The sequence below is a fragment of the Aspergillus caelatus genome (genome assembly GCF_009193585.1).
Source record: "Aspergillus caelatus strain CBS 763.97 unplaced genomic scaffold BDV27scaffold_139, whole genome shotgun sequence".
Taxonomy (NCBI): Eukaryota; Fungi; Ascomycota; class Eurotiomycetes; order Eurotiales; family Aspergillaceae; genus Aspergillus; species Aspergillus caelatus.
The window spans coordinates 72644-96757 of NW_022475402.1; the positions used below are offsets into that span (position 1 = coordinate 72644).

The 24114-nt window shown below is 46.8% G+C and overlaps 6 protein-coding genes and 5 non-coding genes across 11 annotated transcripts; 4 read left to right on the top strand and 7 right to left on the bottom strand.

Annotated features, from left to right (window-relative positions):
• Positions 1-337: 337 nt before the first annotated feature.
• BDV27DRAFT_166111 (uncharacterized protein) lies at positions 338-4783 on the top strand (the record flags this gene model as incomplete). Its single annotated transcript, XM_032074110.1, has 6 exons — positions 338-363; positions 1355-1551; positions 1628-1646; positions 1738-1848; positions 1910-2708; positions 2885-4783. 6 exons carry the CDS (start codon positions 338-340, stop codon positions 4688-4690), a joined length of 2958 nt encoding a protein of 985 aa, XP_031925620.1. The 3' UTR covers positions 4691-4783.
• A 361-nt stretch (positions 4784-5144) lies between these two features.
• dbp9 (ATP-dependent DNA/RNA helicase) lies at positions 5145-7342 on the bottom strand. Its single transcript, XM_032075434.1, has 4 exons — positions 7047-7342; positions 6912-6988; positions 6364-6842; positions 5145-6302 (listed from the first exon to the last, which is right to left on the bottom strand). The coding sequence occupies exons 1-4, from the start codon at positions 7258-7260 to the stop codon at positions 5243-5245; spliced, it is 1830 nt and encodes a 609-aa protein (XP_031925621.1). The 5' UTR covers positions 7261-7342; the 3' UTR covers positions 5145-5242.
• Positions 7343-8189: 847 nt separating this feature from the next.
• BDV27DRAFT_159687 (uncharacterized protein) lies at positions 8190-8862 on the bottom strand (the record flags this gene model as incomplete). Its single annotated transcript, XM_032072907.1, has 4 exons — positions 8190-8445; positions 8503-8678; positions 8736-8782; positions 8832-8862. 4 exons carry the CDS (start codon positions 8860-8862, stop codon positions 8190-8192), a joined length of 510 nt encoding a protein of 169 aa, XP_031925622.1.
• Positions 8863-10926: 2064 nt separating this feature from the next.
• Positions 10927-11028, bottom strand: BDV27DRAFT_t151. The gene has a single exon. It is a non-coding gene; the product is annotated as a tRNA-Ser (tRNA).
• An 855-nt stretch (positions 11029-11883) lies between these two features.
• On the top strand, positions 11884-11985 carry BDV27DRAFT_t147. Its single transcript has one exon. It is a non-coding gene; the product is annotated as a tRNA-Ser (tRNA).
• Positions 11986-12521: 536 nt separating this feature from the next.
• BDV27DRAFT_t150 lies at positions 12522-12623 on the bottom strand. The gene has a single exon. It is a non-coding gene; the product is annotated as a tRNA-Ser (tRNA).
• A 2155-nt stretch (positions 12624-14778) lies between these two features.
• Positions 14779-14880, bottom strand: BDV27DRAFT_t149. Its single transcript has one exon. It is a non-coding gene; the product is annotated as a tRNA-Ser (tRNA).
• A 172-nt stretch (positions 14881-15052) lies between these two features.
• On the bottom strand, positions 15053-15154 carry BDV27DRAFT_t148. The gene has a single exon. It is a non-coding gene; the product is annotated as a tRNA-Ser (tRNA).
• A 1091-nt stretch (positions 15155-16245) lies between these two features.
• BDV27DRAFT_17112 (uncharacterized protein) lies at positions 16246-17294 on the top strand. The gene has a single exon (XM_032075513.1). It carries the CDS (start codon positions 16473-16475, stop codon positions 17058-17060), a length of 588 nt encoding a protein of 195 aa, XP_031925623.1. The 5' UTR covers positions 16246-16472; the 3' UTR covers positions 17061-17294.
• On the top strand, positions 17112-18901 carry BDV27DRAFT_146912 (uncharacterized protein; the record flags this gene model as incomplete). Its single annotated transcript, XM_032070655.1, has 5 exons — positions 17112-17165; positions 17201-17566; positions 17616-18321; positions 18362-18495; positions 18872-18901. 5 exons carry the CDS (start codon positions 17112-17114, stop codon positions 18899-18901), a joined length of 1290 nt encoding a protein of 429 aa, XP_031925624.1.
• Positions 18902-18967: 66 nt separating this feature from the next.
• BDV27DRAFT_131390 (uncharacterized protein) lies at positions 18968-20636 on the bottom strand. Its single transcript, XM_032067627.1, has one exon. The coding sequence runs from the start codon at positions 20328-20330 to the stop codon at positions 19173-19175; it is 1158 nt and encodes a 385-aa protein (XP_031925625.1). The 5' UTR covers positions 20331-20636; the 3' UTR covers positions 18968-19172.
• Positions 20637-24114: the final 3478 nt, after the last annotated feature.

Genomic DNA, 24114 nt, shown 5'->3' on the forward strand with positions numbered 1-24114 from the left:
TTCGCTAACTGGATAAGACAAATTTACCACGCAGGTAACGATGCTCGTCTTTTCTCCTGCCATATTCTTACTAAAATCTTCCATCGGGTCATGTTCGCCCTTTTGCATGTCATTTCAGCTCACTGCGGCGTCCACTCGTTACTATATGGCGGGTTCACGGGTAATCTCGTGGAAACAAACCAAGTAATTGTACATGCGCTCGAGACTAAAAGTAACTATGATTGTAACTAAACAAGGAAATTCAACACAGTCATGGTGTGATTTGCCCAGTTGCCAAAACTCCGGTAATCCCTCATGTATCCGTTTTCTAGTTTAAGACGCTCTCCCATGAGAAAACATGGCCAATAAGCGCCAAAGTGTATCGTACAATATGAATCCCAGTATTTACTCGCAAGGTTCGGCCCCGAAAGCCTGGTGGCAGCGTTCGCATCGAAGTGCTTCGAGATAGTACACCAAGCAACTGTTTAGAAACCGGGAGGGTTCACGCGCTGGCTGACTCGTGTCCATTTCGGCAGCTCTGTCACATAAAATATCAGCTACAGACTCACATATTCCAACATCCAGCTTCCCATTCTATTCTGGTTTTCGTCCGCACATCCCAGGCCAGTAACGTGACATTCGTGGAGAGGGATTGCAAAAGACGGACGATAAGGGGCAACGTACTGTGAATGCCTTTGCGGTATGTCTTTTCCTTCTTGTCGAAGAGAGTGTATTTATCCTTGGGCAGCATCTCCTCCTCGCGAGGCATTTCCCGATACCACCGGTCGACGGATCGTGCCTTCTGTCCATTACGTGCAAGGGCGGCGCTGATGGTGTCTACCACGCGATCGACGGAGCGAAGGCGCTTCCTCTGGCGAGCCTTCTGGGGCTGCGAGATTCGCCATGGGATCTTCCTGTTTCGGAATAAGAAGAGATGGTTAGAATTCACTCTGGACTTGTTGACGAAGAACGTTCGGGAAGGGGCAATTGCGCGAGATTCGAAGAGTTTAAAAAGAGTTAACCAAAATACCTACCACAGAAGACCAGAAAAGAGAGGAGACGACGCCTTGAACATCTTGTGTGCCACAGAATATGGGGTTGCGATAACAAAGGGCAAGTGTTTAAAGGTGTAGTCTCGGGCGAAAATCCCGTTCTGAGGTCAGGTTCACGTGGTCCGTGCGTCCTCCGACCTCCGCGGATTAAAATAAAAATAAAAAAACCAATTAAGATGCCAATTGCTGACACGCCGATGATCCGGGGCCCTCTTTTTTACCCCGTCCCTGATTTCTTTTCCTTCCGTCCTTCTTCCCCGCCAGGCTCGAAGCGTCCCAACAGTTTCATGGAGCTTCAATAACTTCATGATGTCGGGCGATAGGGATTCCGGTGCAACAGGAGAATGTCCCTCCTTACCCTGGAGGGTCATGTCCTCTGCGACAATATTTGGAGTCGCTGCGCTATGTCGCTCATTTTTGTATACGCTTAGTCGACCCGAGGTAAACGGCCTCGACTCGTTCTTGGAGTTGCTCGACTCTCGAAGTGATCCGTCCAAGAGAACGAAGGGCCTACTCACAGGTATTGTTCCTGCTGTTTATTGTCTTTCCAATAATGATTTGACGTGCGATGGCTAACCTCCCGTTTTTTACGATAGTTTCCAACCATATCAGCGTGTACGTACGTACGATGCGCCTCAGAATGGCCGAGGCGACCTGATTACTCGCGACAAAGAAGAGTACACTGACCGTGGTCGCTAACGAGCAGTATGGATGATCCGATCATGTGGGGTTTCCTACCATTGCGATACAATTTTGGCTTCTCGAACTGGAATAAAAGATGGGGATTTGGCAGTCATGACATCTGCTTTCAGGGCAGGTATGACTCCTGTTTTCGACCTACCGCAACGAACAGCCGGCTAACAACGAGGGACTGAAAGGCCCTTATCCCTGTTCTTCACCATGGGTCAGGTTCTGCCCACCCATCGACTCGCACACTCACCCTACGGTGGTGTTGCACAACCAGCCGTAACCCAGGCGATCCGATTGTTATCGAAAGGACCCTTCCCCGTTAACGCACACAATGCCCGTCCCGAGCGACAGTATTGGAGTCGACAGAACGTCTGCGTCGACCCCTTTTCCGACCTTCCCATGGCCTACACCACTAACGGAGAGGATTCACATCTGGCTCCATCCGCATTCTCTTGCAACTCCTACTCCTGGGTCCATATTTTCCCGGAAGGCAAAATCCACCAGGCACCGAACAAAACAATGCGCTATTTCAAATGGGGCGTTGCTCGACTGATTCTAGAAACAAATGAATGCCCTGACGTCGTTCCTATGTGGATTGAAGGGTTTGACCAGGTCATGCATGAGAGCCGCGAGTTTCCACGGTTCCTCCCACGACCCGGGAAGGACGTTAGTGTCACTTTCGGACAGAAGGTTGATACTGACGCAGTGTTTGGAGATATGAGGCGGCGATGGCGGGATTTGAAGGCCAAGGCAGAAGCAAAAGCTCCGGAGACTCGCGACCTCCCCATGGGAGTGTTGAGCGACGAGCTTCTTAACGGAAAGGAAGCAGTTGAGCTGCGCAAAGAGGTCACCAAGAAAGTTAGGGACCTTGTGTTAGACGTAAGACGCTCGAGGGGGTTGCCCGATGAAGATCCAAAGGAAGGTTTGGTAGAGACCTGGATCCAAGAAGGGCCGAAACGTGAAGGAAAGATGGATGATGAATCCTGGGTTCGTGATATATGAAGACCTTCATATACCAATGTATAATAGGCAGAAAGACAGCCAGAAGTGTAAACCATCAAACTAGAAGAAGACTTGACCCAGACTAATTCTACCTTACGAGTGACTCGATGTCAGTGACTCAGTGGGGGCGGATTTATCAGATTTATCGATAAGATTTAAAGCTTCCACCTTCCCGCACCTCGGCGTCATTTCCAACTTCCCCTCTATCCACCACCCTTACACTTTCCTCGATGCCCAAAAAGCATCATAGGTCTACTTTCACCAAACCGGCTAGCACCGCTCACCATACTCTAGCTTCCTCTGGCCTCCGAGATGATCGTTTCCGGTCGTCAACTGAACAGCCATCCGTCAACGACCTGATCAACCATCTCCGCCGTACCCAGGTGTCCAGCTCTCCTTCCGAAGATGGCGCCAGAGCTCCTTTCAGGACAGTTGCGCCGCGATCCGTCCATCCATCGCTTCGTAACCTACTAGAGCTCCCCGAAACGCCGCCTCCCCGCCCTCGCCCGGATGCCCGCCGCGCCGGAGTTGGTGGGCGACGGGTGAGAAGGACCGCTGGGCCACCGCCACCTGAGAGTTGGCTGCTTGGAAACTATTCATCGGAGAATTCAGAGGAAACTGGCCTGGAAGCTGGTGCAGCGGAGGCCGAGAGAATCATATATCGCCTCGATCGTCTCCCAGGTACGACGTTTCCCCGGAGAACCTCCCTGCTACATATGCTGCTCAAATCTATGGCTTCACATTGGGCTTGGCATCTTGAATACGACGGGCAGTTCCTTGCACTCCTACCTAGTCATATCAAAGTGCTGCTGCTTAGCTATGTCGCCATCCACGCGAGAGACCAGCCGTTGCGGGGTATGATGCATGGTCTAAGACCGCTGATTGAGAAACATCGGCCTGAAGAAGACGATATATCGCAGGACAGTGATTTGGAGATAAGCCGCTTGGACCTAGGCGGTGCGGTAGGGCGCTGGATGACCTGGAAACAGCTTTCCAGCGAGTTAATCGTGCCCGCGAAACCCAGTACTGTGCAACATACTATGAAAGAGCCCGTCCCAGCGTCCTGGGAGGATAAATTGAGCGAGGATGATGATCCTGCCGTCGCTGGGAATACTCTTCTCCCTAAAACTCTGACTCAAGGACTCCGCTTTGAGAATCTCCGTTTTCTCTCACTAGCGCATCCAATTCCATCTGCTACTAACTGGAACTCACTCATCAACCTCCTCTCCCGCCTTTCAACCATAACCCACCTATCGTTGGCACATTGGCCCGTCCCGACAGTTACACCGAACGCCGTTAACGCCCGCGTACGACACCCAACACAAAGATCCTTAACCTTCGCCTACGGCGGCACAGACGCATACTCTTCATTCGAGAACAACTGGGCCGAAGCAGCCGGTATCCTGCGGAGACTCTCCCGCGCATCTTACTGTCTGAAATGGCTAGATCTAGAAGGCTGCGGCGACTGGGTCCCAGCACTGAACTGGGATGGCGTTGGACCAGATGGCGAGGCGTACGTCGCCGGGCCAGAATGGAATGGGTCATGGAGAGATATCGAGTTTATCCGTCTAGGTCCAGGATGGCTTCCTCATATTGATGATAGCGAGTTACTGCCTCTTCCCACTTCTTCTGGACAATCTGCTGCTGCGTCTTCGTCTCTCACATCATCATCTTCTGTGCCCCGTTCTCTAGCATTCTCTATGCATGCTCCATCTCCTGATCAGTCGGCGGATTCCGATGGTCTCCCATGGGACGTCGAAGTGGAACGAATTAAGTATCGTCGCGAGAAGGAGCTGGAACGATATCGGGAAGCCGTGCAAGCTGCGAAAGCAGTGCAGCAGCGAGTACAGCGGACAAGAAAGGCGGGCAAGGGAAAGTGGGTGCAATTTTCTTTCGGCTTAGACGGGTTGGAAGAGGATGTCCTTAGACGGTTACTCGGGAAGGAGTATTTGAGTCTTCTCCCTTGATGGGATGAGACCGGGTTGTATATACATTCAACTATTAGTACATGGCGCCCCGGGAAATCGGTGAGGTAAATGCCGTTGTAGGGCTATCTTAACGTATATATTCGAATAGAGCCATTGACAACAGCTTACTTCTATGAGTTATAGTTTTCTTGCCTGGGCTGTCTGCCTTCTCAGGTCACTCGCTCGGATGCCTGAATTCGTAGCTCGTAAAGCCGACTTCCGAAATGGATAGACAGCAAGTGCCTGAGGCATTTAAACCTATGTTGGAGCAGTTAGTAAATACCAGGTCATAAACTCGGAACAATGAGAACTCAGATTCAGTTCTTAGGATATCACCATATATAAGTACTAGATACCTCCTACAGAGCTATATCTATCAGATGACAGTTCTTGGTAGATATACCATGTATAGCTGTAGATATCGAAAACGGCTAGAGAATCTTCATCTGGTATGCTTAAAGTAACTTTTTCATTTCCCAAACCAGTATGTACAGTAAAATGAACAGCATGATGGTATTTTCTTCGAAGCACAATAATTATCCGTAATTCTTTTTACTTCCGGCCCCGATTAAACGTCTTCAACGGATCGACCTTCTTCTTCACTCCGGCAAATTTCCGGCCATTGCCCTTGCCGCGATTCTTCTCTCTTGCTTTCCTGATGCGGTTCTCGTTTTGTTTTCTGAAACTCACGAAGCCGACGTCACCACTGGAAAGACCCTTCTTTCCCTTAGAGGGCATCAGATACTCTGGGATATGTTTGAGGTGAGGTTGGACGCGTGCAGAGCGCAGCTCGTCGTCGTGGCGCAGCTGACGCAGCTCTTCGGGGTTCTCTTCGAAGTGGCGCTTGAGCTTCTCGCTCTTGATCAGCTCTTGACGGATTTCTCTGGCTCGGGCTTCCTGCACGGCGAGTCGTGTTACGGCACGAAGAGCATCGGTCATACGATACCGGAAGGCTTCGACCTGCTTCATTTCGAAGTGGTATGGTTTCACCTCGTGACCGAGTTTGCCTTGCCGCTTGACGATCTTCGTTAAAACGGACTCATCATGCTTGGAGGTTGCGGTGGAGGTGGGCCTGTGCTTTCCGTGCTGGTCCTTGGGGACGACGAATGATAGCGCCATACCGGTCTTGCCTGCTCTTCCGGTACGACCGATTCGGTGTGTGTAGGATTTGGAAGTGGAGGGAAGGTCGAAGTTCAGAACGCATGCAACATTTTGGAAGTCAATGCCGCGGGAAATTCCGTAGTCCTTCTCCTTTCCTGATATCTTGCGGCGCTTGGACTTCTCTTCCGGTTCTCCCTCATCCTCGTCACTTGACCCTGCTTCGTTGGCGTTTTCTTTCGATTTCTTCGACTTCCGGGCTCCTACTACCTCTTGCTCGTCTGCGGCGATGAGGATATCGTAGACACCCTTGTTGAACTCCTGGACGACATGTATACGGGAGTTGATAGGCAATTCTGAGTTCAGCACGCAACTCTTAATTCCGAATTGTTCGAGGAACAGCTTCACACGATAACAACGGTCGACATCATCCACGAAGATAATGACTTTTCCTTTGATCAGTTGAAGCTTGAAGATGACGTAAGTTAGAAGGAACTTCTCGTCCTCCGCGCATCTGCAGCAGGCAACGTTAGCCACCGGATCATGAATACCAATGGGGCTGACATAAATCTCACCTGACCACAAATTGACTGACACCAGCACCCTGGTCATCCTTGTCTTCTAATTTCAAGGTTACAGGGCTCCGACAGAACAAACCCTTCAGGGTATCCACCTCGTCAGTGAGCGTAGCACTCATGAGGAAAGTCTGCACACCACGTGGGATAGCCTTGGCCAAAGCATTAATGTCCTCCTCGTACCCATACGACAGAACCAGGTCCGCCTCATCGATTACAAGGTGTGTCAAGTTCTCCAGGGACAAAGCGGAGCTGCCGAGATTGGTGACAACACGAGCGGGCGTCGAAACAACCAGATCGGGGTAATCAGCCAGCATAGTGCGCTGGACTGCGTCCGAAACCTTTTGTGTCAGATTCACCGAGCGCACATCCTTTCCGCAGAAGGCAGCAAAAGTGGTAACGACATTTTGGACCTGTTCCGCAAGCTCTCGAGTAGGGACAAGGATGAGGCCTGTGGTCGCTTTTATTGAAGGATCGGTCTACAGTGCATAGGATTAGTACGAATATGTTTAAGTACTCAATATAAACAAAAGAAAATGTATACGAACAGTTTTCTTCTGAAGAATGGTCTGCAGGATGGGAAGTACATATGCGGCAGTCTTGCCAGATCCGGTCTTCGCACGAGCTGCATCTTATCAGCACCCGGTGTTCTCCGGCAGATGACTATTCAGATCAACACATACCCAAAATATCCTTGCCCTCCAGTGCCAGTGGAATTGCTTTCGCTTGAACAAGTGTGGGCTTGGTGAATTTCTCTTTAATCAGAGCTTGGCGCAATCGCGGATCCAGGTTAAGGCTCTCGAAGTCGGCGGTGTTGTCCTCCTTCTTTTCTTTCTTTTCCTTCTTATCTGCGGCCTCCGGAGAGGGAACATCATTTGCGTCGAGCTTCCGCTTCATGGTTTCGATTTAGGAATTCCAAGAACCTTCGAGCGTCCTTGGTTTGGGTGGCTTTGATGGTGGTGAGGATATCTGCTTGAAAGTTTTCCTCATCAGGCGGGTTCAGAAAATCTGTCGGGCGGTGAGACTTTTGAGTGGCAGTATTTTCTTTTCGGCCCCACCGCAACAGAACCTTATTCTTGTTATCAATTTAGGAATCATAAACATTGCCTGCCCATGTCATGTCGCCTTGCTCCATATCTGAACATGCTGTCCTAGTCCTTGGTCCAGTTATATGACAGTCGATACATACTGCAGAATCATACTCTTTCCAGATATAGTAGTCATCTCAGCAGATTATTTAGTGCTACAGAAGGAATAATACTAGATCAAGGCAGAGAAATATATTTCTCAGCCAATTTCGCAAGTTAACAGGTAAAACTCATAATCAAACTAACGTGGGTTCCAACATGTAAGGGTGTAACCATAAAAAATCTCGTAGTATCTCATGGAGGAAAGTATGACCAATATATCACCATGCTAGTTATGCATTAACAGAGACAAAAGATTCACTCCTAGGCCATGGTTGAATACGGCCATGATCAACTAATCCCCGAGGTGTAGCACCACAGAGGAATAGAATTAAATGTCCCGAGGTCCTCTAGGATGTGATGCATGGCAGTGGAAAACGTATTGAGGGGAATAATCAAGACAAATAAAGTTTGCCTTGAACACATATCAGCATGCCATTAGAACAATGGCAAACATTTGGTGGAGGGTCAACAATTGGCTATCAAAGAAGGACTCGCAAGAAAGTCAATGATCATGCCAAAAATAACAAAAAGAACGAAGAGGAGAAAGCATTGCAACTGAACCACGTGTAGGCTCCGTATTCGAGGCATCATAATACCCAAGTTCGGTTTCCCTTTTCGCATATAAGTGGAATTTGACTATGGATTTCTCGCTGATGGTCCCAACTGGAAGAACTTTTTGGTTATGTTCGACTGTATAAATTTACCAAAATCCAATCCAGACATGGCGTGTAGTCTCTGATACGGCTCAGGGGTCACCTCAATGGTCTCCTTTGTCGTTTTTGGCTCGTTGAGACCGTACCTGGGTTGTTGGTCTTCCATATAGATGGCTGCATGGTTTGAGGGATTCACACTCGCTTTGGCGACTCCCAGGCGGCCGTAGGTGTGCACCAGGCTTAAGGAGTAGATTAAGTATACGTTACCAGATAAGAATGCCCTGCGACCAACTTACAAGCACCATGCACACTGATCCATTTCATTGAAGACCACCATGCGGCGGATGTCAGTGTAGATCCTGGTGCCGAACTTTCCCACTGTCATCAGTTCATGATCACTTGCAAGGCTTTTGGTGCCTCCTCTCAGAGGCGCGGCATTCCCCATACCCTCGTGCCAAATGGCAACAAAAACCTGTATATCCAGTTAGATGATAGAAGCAAGATTGTAGCTAGAGAGAGATGGTCGTACTCTTCCAACTTTGAAAAGCTTCTTGGGATTGGTCTGGACTTTGTAGCCTGGATATAATCAGTCCATGCTCTTCCAGATTATGAGCGGCTACTTGACTGTCGAAAAATACGAATATCAAGTGTTTCATTGGCGGTAGGGCCAGAAGTGACAGGTGGGGGGATATACTGGCGGGAGAATTGTCCGCTCTGCCACACCCGTCAAATTCTAACTATTTCATTGCTTTTATTTGTTCTACATTTACACTTGTGGCATTGACAGCCGATGTAAACCCTGTAGTGCCTCTGGGATAGCCAGTGCTACCCCATGTCTCGAAAGTTCGTCGGGGTATAGCCCAAAAAATAAGAGCCCAGCGGTACAGAAGGTTAACTCTCTTTTATACCACCTTGCGCCCGATTATAGTCTCCAACAGCCTGGTCCAGGAGGATGCACACCGTGCTACAAAGAACTGGGGCCTGTGTTTGTGTTATATGCGAGCATTTTGTCACTGCCAGCGATAAAGTATGTTATAGACAAGCCCCTATGTTGAAATAAATTTTCTAACGCTTCCTTTCTCTTTAGCTTGAGTCTGCCATTCCGGTCCGAATCAGGTTCGACTACGATGAGCCCCTCAAAGGTGCGCCTCCACATTTGGCCATAAAACTACTGCTCAAGACAAAGGTCGAGATTCTTTTACCTCTGTCGCTCTGCCTAAGGGGTTCAGTCAAGGATGAAGTAGTCCCAGACACACTCTCGCTCAAAGGTTGGACGATGGATTATCAGATACTACAGCGCGGAGAGCGAAAACGTTCAAGGGATGATGAAGAGAGCCTGAAATCAGGTGCTCACAAGAGTTCTACCGGAAGTCTGAGCCCATTCTTGAAAATTTTAGGCAGGTCCCAGTGCTGTATATCAAAGGCGTCGAGATACTCTTCCAGTTAGAGGAAGAAGAGAAAAAGAAAAACCCCAGAGTTCGCAATCCTGGAGACCTCGCCGGTTCTCCCCAACATGGACACTTTTCTGTGCCTATCTACTTTCAAACTATAATGGAAAAGACGCTTTATCTCCGATACACGGGAAATACACAGATATTGGATCAATTGTCGATGCGATTATCACAAAGGCGCCAGAAGTGCATTTCTCCGTCCCAGTGGTACAGCCTTTTCAGCTCGTTTCGCTCAGTCACTTCTCTCTCATTCTCCGAGTCTCTGAAGACGAAGTGTTGTCTCCATTATCTAAAGGCCTGAGTATTTCTGAAGCACCTCTAGGTGCATCGAGGAAACACTCAAACAAGATTCCAAAACAGCTTCCGAATCCCAGAAAGGTTTCAGCAAGACGCTCGTGCAGGCATTGAGAAATGCTCAGAAGAACTTAAAGCTCATAAATGGCAAGAAAAGGTGTTTGTACTACACTTGCCCAGAACCACAGATGCCTCAGGTATCCTCCTGCTGTCGTCACCATTTCGAAGCGCTTATAAACTATGATCCATCCTGGGTCCTGTAAGCCACTAAATCAGCTAGCCTATCACGCACAAAACCGGAAGATCACTATCACAGACAAGACTCGTGACCTCCTGCAGTAATTAAGGATATTATACGAGAGACCTGAAAAGAGTTGGATTCTTGATTTGGAGTTCATATTGTTGAAGGGGAAGTCTTCACCCATTCCACTGCAGCTTGGAATCAGACAATTGGATGGAAAGCTGCTATATGATTACGGTCTGTCCATGGAGGAATTATGAAGGCGATATCCTCGTGTGTATCAGGTAAGCACGAAATGATGGTAAATATTTTACTAAGATGCTATGGTGGTCCCAACACCAAAGGAGAGACGCCACTCCAGATTAGGGACTAGATTATCTCATTGTGCGGCCACGATGCAGAGGATACGAAGATACTGTCTCTTGGTTTACGGCCCAAGACATGCAGTGTCGCCTCCGGACCTTAGAAGGGTGTGTGATAAGTTGATACAGAACAAGATCTCTCATAAGCGCCAGAAGAATTTCCAGGCGATCAATGTCGGAGATCTTTGTAAAAAGCTGTTTCCTGGTCTCCCGGCAGGAACCCTTGAGACGGTGCACGAATTTCTGAGCGGAAGCGAAGGGCCTGGCGGAGAATACCATACTGCTTCATATGACACTGAGGCGATGGCAGTAATAGTAAAGTATCTTCTTGTGCAGTTGAAGTGATGTTAATTAAGCGAGAGTGCAAAAAATCGACACCAGTGAGATTCGAACTCACGCCCCCGAAGGGAATGCCTGGGCTAATACACATAGTGATATAGCAGGGCATCGCGTTAACCACTCCGCCATAGTGCCATTTCGATGGTACGACATGTCATACATTTAGAGTTACTGAGTACTAAACTCTGTAACAGTATCACATGACCTACTATTCCACAAAGGTCGTGAACAGCATGTTAGCGCACCTTATATCAGTATTAGTATCTACGTTGAGTCTGCTAGCCTAACTGGCTGACTGCTTACTTCTCTGAGTCCAACTGTCCAAGTTCCTGGTGGGACATATGAGATAGTTCAGAGCTGTCTAAACCCTACGTATGTATAGTTAATTGGTGTAGTGGTCTAATGTGAGCCCTGATAACATTTCTGTTACCTAATTGGCCTGTCCTTGTAATGGTTGCCAGCTGCTATATATATATTCACAGCCACATTGGGTATCTATATAGGTCATAAGATGTCAACTATCTTCAAGTATTTGGCATTTCTTTTGACAACTGAGCTTATAGAATAAGAGATCTAAGAAAAAGGAAGACTTATTACGACTACGTTCAGGTAGAGTGGGGGCAATATCAATTACTTATGCAAACTCCAAGGGCTTTGTATTGTCTGGTGAGGTCTTGAATCTAGGTTTGAGTTATCAGGGATTGTCTGTTGCGGTGCTTTTGACCGTATTCCAAGGAATAGGCTCGTGCCAGGTAGGTCTTTTAATATCGCTTTTTCAATATTAATAATGCTAAAAAAAGTTCGAAGCAAAGTGAATTATAACTATCACTGTTGTATGATATATGGCAGTAATATAACCTATCAGTCCTAGTAGGTCCAGCAGGTTAGTTATACTGTTGCTATGTATAAGCAGTCGGAAGGGAGGTAAAAGTCCGTAAGGTTTTAGGTTCATCTATTAACCACAGGGTACGACAAAAATAGTAGTCATAGGGCACTATGGCGGAGTGGTTAACGCGATGCCCTGCTATACCCTAATAAGGGTGAGCCTAGGCATTCCCTTCGGGGGCGTGAGTTCGAATCTCACTGGTGTCGAATTTTTTTTGTTTATTTGTCTGTTGTCTGCAGGTCATGTTGTATGCAGCTAGAAGAAGTTAAGAGTTAGGTTTTAGTATTTGACAGGGGAATGAATACATAGTAACTCGCGCGGGGCCGTTTGTTTACAGCTTCAAATTATTGATTGAGCTTCATTCAGCCAATCAGACACTTTGGCAGAGGAGTGTGAGTATTTCACTGGTGGCGTTGCTTTTTCTTCATAGTTATCATTTAGGCATAAGGAAAAAGCCTTGTTTGTTACCGTGTTCACCTAATTCTGCCAGACATTCGTTGTTCGGCCCTTCCTGCTGTCCAGGCGGTTCTTTCGCCATTTGGCCTAGGTAGTATACACAATCATCATCACGTACAAAGTCATTCCATCTAAAGCCGCTACTCACCCCCGCCCACACACGTATCTTTTCATACTGGCGAGCGAAACCAAATTTTGAGGCTGTGGTGAATGGAGGGAAGGAGGGTGGATAGACAAGATGATAATATAATAATGAATAATAAAGAAAAGAGAGCAAAAATCAAAGCGACACCTGTGAGATTCGAACTCACGCCCCCGAAGGGAATGCCTAGGCTCACCCTTATTAGGGTATAGCAGGGCATCGCGTTAACCACTCCGCCAAAGTGCCTTTGGTTAGTATATTCCTCTATATTAATTCTTATAAAGATATGATTGAGTAAATGACACTTTTGGGGACATATTGCTGTATTTTTTATCGAAATTCCCCATGATCAGTTTTTGCACCTCACACTCAGCTATTTTCTAACTTAGGCGTTTTTTTAATTTTGTGATCAGTTGACTATTGGCTTTAACGTAACTTACTCGAAATTGTGTTAGATGTTCAAAGTGGGCAAGTTTTGGTGGTATATCTTGCACAGTCAAGTCAATATATACACCTCGAGATTCTTGAGCCGTGATCGGTTCCTGATATCGGCTATTTTGACCGTCAGAACAGGAGCGCACCGTGGGCTGAATCGAATACTATGCCATTCTGCTTGGTCAACCACACAAGATTGCGTCCAGATAACGGGATAGTATTCTACAACAAGGACCATCATCCTCCCGTGGGTTGCTTTGATCTGGGGCTCAATAATGAAAATCCAGTTATACCTATATTTTGTAAGTGGCGTTCAGGTCACATTTTCGGATATCTTGAACCTTTACCGATCTTCTTCGTTGGGAATGTCCTCAGAGCCCGGCTTCTCAAATAAGTACGACGTAAATGTTGTCTTCACCGGATGACATGATGTGCTTAGCATATGGGTATCTATTAGTCTTGGCTTGGGTTAAATATCATTAATATTATTCTATCTTGATTCCTTATAATTGATGGGAAAAAATTACAAATATAGTTATAATACCGACAATTTAAATTTAGATTACTCATAATAGAACTCAATTATATACTCCTCTATATTAGATATCTATGTACTATCCGAAGTGGGATCTTTCTATATATGTGACTCAGGCAGACGTAGGGTTCATTTTAGGCCGAGCGAGGTCTCTAAAGGACTCGTAACTTCTATCCAAGCTTCCTCTCTCTCATCCTCTACTATTAAAATAAAAGAGAGATATACTTTAGCCTGGTTATATTCTCCGTATTTGTGGTAGATCCACAAGCATATAGCTCGCGATCTATTAACATGTATATTACGTATCGTAAGCAAAAACAGAAGTATATAAAAGAGAGACCTAGATATACTATCTATTGAAGAACTAAGCAGACCTGCAATCATACCCCTTTTGGTAGGAGTTTATGCTCCCTACCCAGTGACTCAACAATGTATATAATAGACGATTACTCTATGCAGTATAAAAATAGACTCCCAGATCTGAGGTCCCGCTCACCAAGCAACTAAGAGGGTGGTATAGATGAGATTCATGAGAACGAGATAGAAGACACCGCTTTTTTATATATCCTAATAGACTTTAATAAGAAGCACACTGACTGTCCACGTAGGATCTCAGATAAGCGTGTATCCTAGTACACACTGAGTCTAGGCTACTATATACTACAGATAGCAGACTACAGAAAGATATCGAGCTCACGGTCAGCTCCCATAAAAGCTCCACAAGATATTCCATCCTTCTTATAGTTTCAACTTTTTTGGAATAGGACAACTTCGTCACTACTCTTTGTGTCCAAGCGATAAACTTGGGTGTGGGAGGAGATAGAGAGCACTGCTCAGTGATAGCTTTCAGGCGCAATATATTTACTAGATGGAGTAAGTCTATATAGAGATGGAGATTTTCACATATAAGGACTTGTCAAACGTCCCCTTCATGCGAAATCGAAGCAACGCAGTGACCCTAATCTAGTGCTCGGTGCTTCCAGCAATATCATGATGGCGAGATCGACTAACATTTGGATAGAGTTTAGAAAGGCAATCATGCAAAAAAGACTGGACTAGGTTCGAAAAATGGCAGCTAACTCCCCCAAATGTCGACGCCTTCACAAGGGGGATAGATGTGTAAATCGACATCGCAAATACTCCTGAATAAACTACATGTCAGATACTTCAGCATTTTACATTCCCCCCCAAGGCCTAACGAGAGAATAGGTTAGTCACTAAAACTCTCCCCCTGTGAGGATGTAGTTGAGCGAGAAGATGGCTTGATTAGTACCTTCCTCGCAGCGGGACAGTAGACTATGTATGTACAGTGTCTGTTGAGGAGCCTCCAATGTATATATAGAAAAGCTAGCAATGGCGATTGTTGGTAGGTAGGCTACTTACTGCCACCGAAACAATATGATGATGACCTGGAGATAGGGCCAAAAAAAACGACACCTGTGAGATTCGAACTCACGCCCCCGAAGGGAATGCCTAGGCTAAGCCTGTTTAGGATATAGCAGGGCATCGCGTTAACCACTCCGCCAAAGTGCCTTGTTGTTGGATAGTCGATAGTTTTATAATATATAAGTGAGTTTAATAATTTACTAAATTTTGATAACATACGAACTTAACTTCCTGCTAACTTAATAATAATAATACTGTAGTAGTTAGTAGTAGTAAGTAGTAAGTAACCTGTAAAAAAAACTAAGAAGTAAACAAAAAACGACACCAGTGAGATTCGAACTCACGCCCCCGAAGGGAATGCCTAGGCTAATACACATAGTGATATAGCAGGGCATCGCGTTAACCACTCCGCCATAGTGCCCTGTGTGACAAACTCTAAAAAAATTATGCTATACAAAGAGTCCAGTGTCTTTTCTAATTTTCAAAACTAGTATACGTATGGATTCTCTCTATGAATTGCCAAATACTCTTTCGGATATGGACTAACAATATTGATGACTTTCTGGTCCTGCATGGGAATACCCTGATATGCGCATACCAGGGAGCACACAGTTGATTCCCAGTGCACATTCGAGACAGTCAACAAGCACAATTTTCCCTGTTCGCGCCATGTTAGCTGGCATGTATACCTAAGCAAGTCACGTTGAGTTCCCATAACCCCTCGTGGTTGAGACCTGGTCATTCAAGTTGTGGCTCCCTCTGGAAAGCCAGTGGCCTCTAAACGATGCTATTAGTGAGATATTGTAAGCTGGAGGAGTCAAGCATAGACCCTCTTACCATTCTGACGGCGGCGGGTCGGTTCTCTTCTTGGGTCCCGGTCGGAAGCCATGATCGCAGCATCTCCTTATGACCACCACACACAAGCGACGATACGGTTGGAAGGTTCGATTTGGTCTTTGTATGAACCAGCATGATCAATAAAAGTTGAAATCCTTGTGACTACAATCATTGGACGGGAAAGGGACTATAAATGTTTCTAGGAAGTGCGATGGTCCATTTTCGCTGGACGCTTAGGATGGTCAGAGAGGATATGCGGCTCTGTTTTCTGATTCTCAAACCATCCATAGCCATTCCGATGGAGTTCATCGCGCATTCCCTGTCGACATCAAGCCGAGCTGCACGCCATATGCTGGTGGGTTTTTGTTGGCACACGCTGAGTCGCAGACGTGGGAAGCACCTGACGCTCGGGTCCGAAAAAGAAAAACAGAGAATCGGCCTTTCATGAGGATCGGAGGGTTTGATATTTCTATATTCCGGTTGGTCTCCCCTATGGTTGCAGGTGGACTGCCCGACCGCTAGATAACACTTACAGTGCTTTCTTTTGGTTACTGGTTCCCCGCCGGAGACATGGAGGGTCTGCCTGAAGCGCCAATAGACCTTCGGTTCATTTTCTTCTAGCGTCAGTCTAATGCTCTGGTCGTCGTCACTAACCAACACCGACCGCGGGCCAGTCACCAATCCAACCCTTATATACGAGTCAGTCTCACCGTTAATCCAGAACTGAAGGAATGAATTATGAAACGTGGTTCAATGGATGTCGTCATCCACTAATCTACCATATGTAGGGATCGTCGTTCTCGAGATTAGAATTTCCGATGCAACCATCCATCGTTTATATGTAGTCCGTACACTTTCTGCGCGCGCATTTGCTGGAAGGTTGCACGGCGCTTAGTTTACTGATGTCGGGCTCATCCAGCAGACGTGTCATAGAGGAGCGCCTTTTATTGCCGAGTCAAATTCACGCCGAAAGAGAAACAAGAGCCACACAAACAAACAACAACAACACCACTACCACCTCAAAGGGAGCAAAAAAGAAGAAAATAAAAAAAAAAAAAAGGAAAGAGAGAGAAACCCAACTCAAGGCGCTGGCAACAACACCACATAAAAATCGGAACAAAGAGCCGAACCTCGACAAATGCTTAAATAAATACTTAATATGGCCCCGGCCCGTCCCGTGGTGGATGAAGTCGTTTCTCTGGGCGCTGTTTTACTTCCCGTGTTGCGTGAACGGTGGTTCTTCCCGCCATGTTCGCTTAATACCTGAGAACAAGCCAAACTTGGGCGATAGTGTCCGCAAATTTTTGAGGTGGAATTGGCATTCCTCGTCCCAGCAAAATGAAACGGTGAGTCCCGTTTACTTGCACGTCGAAGTATACCATAAAACCCGTAGCAGCCATGGATTCTTGTACCTCATCGTGTCCGGAAGCACTGCCACCTGCTACATTATTATTTATTACTCAAATCGCATATGTGTTATTGCCCATTAGAGTGAAGGCGACGAGCGCTCTACGTAACCGATGCCCACGGAAAAGTTAGAGATGCCCGGGGCAGCCACGCAGCCTGTTGGAACGCCCTCACCGGCTTCTCCGGGAGTCAACATGATTTGAATTTGGAAAGAGGATCGGAGCCATTCACTTCCACCCAAAATTATCCCTCTCCTGCCTGCTATGTTGAAGCTAAGGGATCTCTGTCCCATCCTCATGAGGACTCACCCAGTGTCAATTTCCCCTTGAATCCGTCTCATAATGAAACTAGTAAGGACGCCAATGCTGGTTTTTCACTCCCGGGCAGATCTAAAGACCCACAGGAACACCAGACTGTGCCAGATGGTCCCGATGCTGCATATATCGCTAAGATATTGGCCGCCAACAATAGATTACTATCCTTGCGGGATAAAGTTGCCTTCAAAAGATCCGAAGTACAAGAGCTACGCACGGCCCTGAGGTCCAAAAGGGATGAAGAATCCAGTATCAGAGCGCACTTTATCAGACATGTTACCCGTGGCGCAAGGTACTCTGACAAGCGTTCAATCCTTGCTTCAGAACAATGAGGCTCTTCTTTCCGCCACTGGTATATACTCGGATATGGAAGCAGAATGCAATAGGGCAGAAAGTGAGCTGGAGCGAGATGAGTACACGCTTATCAAGGCAATGGAAGATTTTGCCCGATTATCGCATGATCATCACTCACTTCCAACGCCTGATGAGCCGTCCCTTATCGATCGCGATAGTTTGGGTGACGTGAGGTCGACCACCAGCTCAGTCCCGGAGGATCCCCCGGATGTAGTGGATTGTGTGTCCTGCGTAGCTGACGTACGCATGATTCAAGAGCGCCTTATTGACTTAGACAGGAAGAAAGAGGAACGCGAGTCCTTGAATATGCCCATGGATGATGAATCTATCGAGTTTCTTCGCACCTATGACGAAGAAAGGAGAGAAATTTGCGACGAATTGTTCTATGCGCAACTGTATATGAATCAGCTGCGGACAGTCTTTTTCGAAAAAGGGCATCTGATACATGAGTACATCCAAGGTCGTGACTTTGTTTATAAAGTTTATCCTGCTGCTGCTCCCAACCAACCGGAGGATCCACCGAAGGCCTCTACGGAAGAGGATACCTCCCCCTTTGAGCCTATAGAGGAGAAGGTCAGCCAAACCAAGTTCGTCAACAAATGGCTCCTCCACCGGCTTCGACAATCAACCATCGAGATTGGTCATCTCAAATCCCTACCGGAGATCAAAAGCCTGTGTGATCAGATCAGGGTGACGATGAGCGAAAAGTCTGTCAGCTGTCACTGAACAATGGTTTGAGGACGAGGCCACCGTATCGGCCTCTCCGCCACCGGCCACCAGTGATATGAGCGTTCAGGAACCTGTAAGTGTCAGGGATACAGTTTCTGGGAGTCACTCGGTTCGAGAAGGAGTTTGTTTTGTACACCTACATCGAAAGAAGACTTGCCTTTGGTATGATACAGACATGCAGATTTACTTTGCCTCCCTGGCTTTTAATTTTATTTTCTTTATTTTTCAATGACGAGATCTCTTCTTTCGTTCATCCTGATTGACGTTCCTCACTGTCAACTCTCGCTTTTCGATTCTGGATTCGCTTCATATCTGCTATCAGCTCAGATCATTCCTCGCGTTGATTTCGGGCTATGCACATATTGTACCATAAGTCGTTAGATTTAGGATTCTTGGCGTTGGCTGAATACCGATGGGGTTTTCGTTCATATCCATACATTTCAACCATCTCCTTTGTTACTTATTTTTGAAATATCTATAGCACCTGCAGGGTTTAGATTAGCCACTACGATCGTTCTACCAATTGAAATTATGGATCCTTGATATACTTGGTTGTATTGATTGCATTTGATACATTTGATTTCATTGGTTGAGTTCCATTAACCATGACCATATCCATACCATTCATAACATAATAGACCATGTTCCCGATATTCTTGTGTTGGTGCCCGTTCCATTCGTATTCCGTGCGCTCGTCGATTTGATTGAAAAAATTGAAAAGGAAAAAAAAGTGCAATTATTTACATCTACCAATAGAGATTTGTCGTGAAACTTCTGCGGATAAGAGGAGCCGAGACCTCACGAGTAGCGAGTTTCATCGCCGTCACTGTCACTGAGACTGTCGCGGCGACGGCTCCGTCCTCCATCACGACGGTATCCCTTGCTTAATCCGGGAATCGGGTGATGGTAGCTCCTGGTTCCAGTATCCTCCGTATCAACGTTCGAGTACTGGTATTCGGAGCGCGAGGGAGCGGACGAAAAGTCGAGCGGTTCGGTGTAATGACCCGGCGCAGACCGTCTGTCACGCTTGCGCGGACTACTCTGGCGTGAGGAGGATGTCGGGGGTGCATGGTGACGTCTTTCGCGACGGCGATTGTGGCGGCGGGTAGAGGGTTCGCGGATACGGTGATGTTCTGTTGGAGGCTGGCTGAGGACTTCTTCGGTGCCCGGAGTGAACGAGAAATCACGACGCGTGCTCTTATGACGGCTTGGTTTGTAGGCGTAATCGCGAACCTGGCTCATCTCGCTCTGCTGGTAGTAACTGGGTGGATTGGAAGTGTCGTAGTCACTGCCGTAGTAGGTGCCATCAGCCTCAGCGTTGATACCACCGATTCGAGCTGCCTTCTCTTTACGGTACGCGCGCACGTCCTCATCTGCCTCGTTCTCATATCGCTCGTGTTTATGTCGTCCCAGGAGCTTCTCTTTAAGCCCACGCTTGCGCCTCGGTCCGTCCTTCTCTGTTATTTCCGTCGCTGTGTCGGTGTATCCTGAGACCGTGTAACCGTCGTCATCGTAGCGTTTGCCGACGACACTGCCGCCGCCCAGCTTGGTACTCTTTGTCGCATTACTTAGGGTTTCGCCGTCGGGGCCCTTACGTCGTAGAACCGTCGACTTGTAATCCTCCCAGTCTCCCTTCCGCCAGATGAATCCGCCGTTCTTGGCCCAGAAGAAGAACCAGATGGCGGCGAGGACAAACGCAGCTCCGATAAGGGCGAAAAGCGCTAGCAGACCCTGCATGTTGATCTTATGTGGGTCGACCGCACCCTCGCCCGGGATATACTTCGAAGAGCTATCTCGTGCCACGAGATAATGGGGCTTTTCCGCGAGTGATGCTGTCACTGATCGTTCAGTGAGGTCTTCGACCTCTGGCGACGGTTGGAATTTACTGAGCACGTCATTGTTGTCGGGTGCCGGAATGCTGGGGAAGTCATCCCCCACTTGTATAACTGGAGGCATGTTGGACGAAGAGAGTTGTCAAGAGCGTATAGCTCAAGACGGCACTCTGATGTGGTCAGTTGGTATGTCCGATGAAGAGATATGGCATTCCAGATTGCACAGGAATGTAGATGTACCATCCGCTGGCGAGTGCAGGAATGGTGGAATTCTTAGTCTGGTGGTAACGGTCCACTATCGTAGATAGGGCTCGATATCGTAGATAGGCGGTATGTTGGAAGATGTTCGTGCACTGTTTGCTTCTCGTGTCAATGGACGCTTGTCTCTTGATTAGTATGCAAGTAGGAAGAATAGTAGAGATTCAGGAACTTGGGGAACAGAAACAGATCGATCGCCGCCCGAAATTGCGGTGGTTGGAGTAAATCGAGAGGCTGGGGAATGACGCTCTTCTTTTGTTTGGGTGATCGCGTTGGTCCGGCAACTTGATGAGTCAGCGCGACTTATCTTATCGATCCTTATCGAGACAAGATATCACCAGATACAGATCCACAGAAGAAGTCAACCAAAGATCTTCACAGTCTTCGTTTCCCGACAATTTTACCAAACCAGTGAGGGACGAGCATTCTCCGGAAGCGCTATCGGAGACGACAAGGTGTGTTCTCGACCAGGAATTTGCGAGTTCGGGGCCCCGCGTCCAATGCCCCGCCGAACTTGCGGATGGCCTAGAGTGACTACAACGGCATGGTGATATCATTGAACAGCTTCCTGCGTATAGCTAATGGTAAACAAGCTACAAGAGATACTACAGCCATCTCGGGCATTGGGCATCAATACCAGCATCCTCTATCATGGGAATGAGCAACCGTCACTTGGCATCGTGCAACTGATAAAGCAATTCGTAGTGTCCGAATCCATCAGTTCCGTTGCTCAATGGAAGCGCTGTCTGGTTGAAAAAGCAGCACCCTGGTCCCGATGCGCCGCGTTTCTTGAGCCAATCGGTGGGGAGACGGCTTTCAAGGAGACAGCATGACGCAAAGCTTGGGATAAGGTTAGATCCACTCAGCCTCAGCTGGGAGATGAGCCAGGATAGTCGGCTGATTTGAAATGCGCATCTTAGCCTGTCATTGTTAATGTACTGCGATGGGTTCCATTTAATCGTGACAGCAAATCCCATACGGACGGGAAACTATGCCACTGGCTGCATGAGATTCTAGTAGTCGATTGCCAAAATACACACATCCCTTACTTCTAGTCAGATGACTCATTATCAAGTCGACCCTTTAGATTAAAGACGATTGCTATTCGAAGGTTTCCAGCCCGAGCCCATGAATGTGATAGAATGTGACAAGTGAATCGCGTTAGTGCCCAAAAGACTTATTATTTGAACCGTTAACAGTCAGACGTCATCGTCAAATACGATGCTGTGGTCGTGTGCCCCGAGTCCGTCTCCAGCATCCCTTGTAGAGAACTCTTGGATGAGTGGCAGGGACAAGAAGAGTATCGGGCGAGAGTTGTCCGAGGCAAACGGCTATTTGTCAAATTTTGAAACATAGATCAAACATTTTGATCGTATTCAACCAAGCAGTCGTGCACTCGGATCGACATTCGTCGAGGATGATTTTCTAGCGTGCTTCCATGCCGTTCATACTCCGAACGCTCCACTGACGGCCTGACGAGTAGATGGTTGGAAGAAAATGGGATATTGAGAGTATATCATAAAAAAATAAAATATTAAGTGGGGGTTGAATGCCAATCAAGGCTATGATTCAAATGCAGGATGATGGAGAGTGAGAAAACCTACTGCTGACTCTGCAGGTCCTGCCCCTCCAGTTGCGACATTTTGCGGTGACAATACTCCGGATACAACAGGAAAATTTTTTTTTGTTTAATTAATAACATTTTTTTTTCTCCAAAATATGCCTCAGTGGAGGCGATACATTGTGATTGGGCCGCTACCTTCTGCAGCTTCCGAGGGTTTGGGCAGCGACTGCGGAGTGAAATTATCGTACCGGCTGAAGTGAGGTTCTACATAGATAATCGTAGAGATCACGGTGGCAATAGGTTTAACCGTGTGTTCCATAGTCGGTTGAAGAGGTTATAGGAAAACGAATTCAAAATGAGAGGGGTGGGAAGAATAACACGAGGTACCTGAAGGTGACACTAGTCGTCGGTATATACTTCAGTTCAAAGACGGTTATCTTTGTCCCACTTCCATGGATTGGGTCCGTTGAGAACCACGGTTCCTAGTGGAAGTGGTAGTATAGCGAGGCTGGGCCTGACAAACACAAAGATTCGAATCCCAATACCAACAAGAAAAGAAGGGAAAATGTAGTTGGTCAATAACTGTCATATTTCAAAACCACTGTGTTATTATTAGATGATACATAACATCCCGGTGTCCTGCTGTGTTCAAATCCGACGTTTTTAATACGTCAATGGGACGCAGCTGCAGGCCGCCTGTACGGTTGTTGGTATTGTTGAAGTGGCGTTGGAAAGAAGAAAATTTGACATAAAAGTAAGGATGAATCTTGACTTGATTTGACTTTTGCTGGAACAATCCGGGACCTGTTGATATACTAGTACTACTAGTACTCTTCCATGCCACCGGTCAAGGTACCTACTCCTCCGATGTACATACATACATACATACCGGTCACGGGTATGTATGTCTACTTCGCCCATCAGAACGGGTAATAAATATCAGCAAAAAAGTTGATCAGGCATCAATCGCACCAGTGGATTTGGAGTGTGTCCCCACTTCCTCCACTTTCCGTTCCGACTTTCTTTCTTTTTCCATTTGCTCAACAGTTCATTAGAAAATCTCACCCTACAGATAATAATCTTAATCTATTATTATTATTATTATTATTATCATTGTTGTTATGGATTGTGGATTGATTGATCGCTTTTCTCAGTCTTTGACAGATCAATCTGTCTTTGATAAAATGAGATAGAAATTCAAATCAAATCGAACGGAAAAAAAACAGATAAACAGAAAGTAATATTTCCAAAAAAAAAAAATCAACAAAAAGGCAAATTCGTAATGATCATAATTTCCCTCTGAGAGATTCCGATCCAGGAAGAAACCTGGTGTTGAATCGCCATCTTCTATGATTTTAATTTTGAATTTCTTTACAATTTCTTCCGGTGGTCACGACCCCCGAACTTAAAACCATCGCCTTTCGTCCCTTTTCATGTGTCGATCGCCCACTCTTTTTCTTTCTCTACTTATTGCTTTCGTTCCTATCAGTCCGTTCGTCTGTTCCATTGTAGTGTTGTTGTTGTTGTTGCTGATTGATTGATTGATTCTGAATCCAATACTGTATCTGGATTGGGTCATCTCTCTGAGTTGTTTTCTTTTCCTACTAGTCCCAAATATTTGTTTTCTCTGCTTCCAGATTTTAAATTTTCCATCCGGCCTGGTTTGTCTGTCTCTTTTATCTCCCAATCCCCACTCATAACCCCACCTTGTCCTGCCCTTCGTCAGGCGCAGAATCACTCCTCCATTCATCATTCATTGTCTCTCATCCTTCACCAACCAGACTCTCGCTGGTGACACTTCTTCCCTCTTCTGCATTTACGTACTGCAGCCCCGTCCGCTTCTCGCCTCTTACTCCTCCACTCACCGTCTGCCAGAGCGACGCTGCAGCGCGCTTTTCTCCTCTTGACTCCTCTTCGTTCTTCCTCTCTTTTTCCATTCTTTGACCCACGCACGCCGTCTTCATCCACTCTCCAACCGACCGCCGCCTTTTCCACCACACACAGTGTTCCTGCCAAATTAGCTTACGGCCGACGCTTTTTAGTGGCTTTCTTTTTCTCCCTGTCTTTTTTTTTTTTTTTTTTTTTT

Bases quoted from the DNA above. Each gene is read 5' to 3' on its own strand.
- dbp9 (XM_032075434.1), bottom strand. From the start codon at position 7,260: ATGAAGCGGAAGCTCGACGCAAATGATGTTCCCTCTCCGGAGGCCGCA. The intron at 6,843-6,911 runs GTTCGTATACAT...TATGCACTGTAG, and splicing joins CCATTCTTCAGAAGAAAACT to ACCGATCCTTCAATAAAAGC. The intron at 6,303-6,363 runs GTGAGATTTATG...TGCCTGCTGCAG, and splicing joins GTCAGTCAATTTGTGGTCAG to ATGCGCGGAGGACGAGAAGT.
- BDV27DRAFT_17112 (XM_032075513.1), top strand. From the start codon at position 16,473: ATGTCGGGCTCATCCAGCAGACGTGTCATAGAGGAGCGCCTTTTATTG.
- BDV27DRAFT_131390 (XM_032067627.1), bottom strand. From the start codon at position 20,330: ATGCCTCCAGTTATACAAGTGGGGGATGACTTCCCCAGCATTCCGGCA.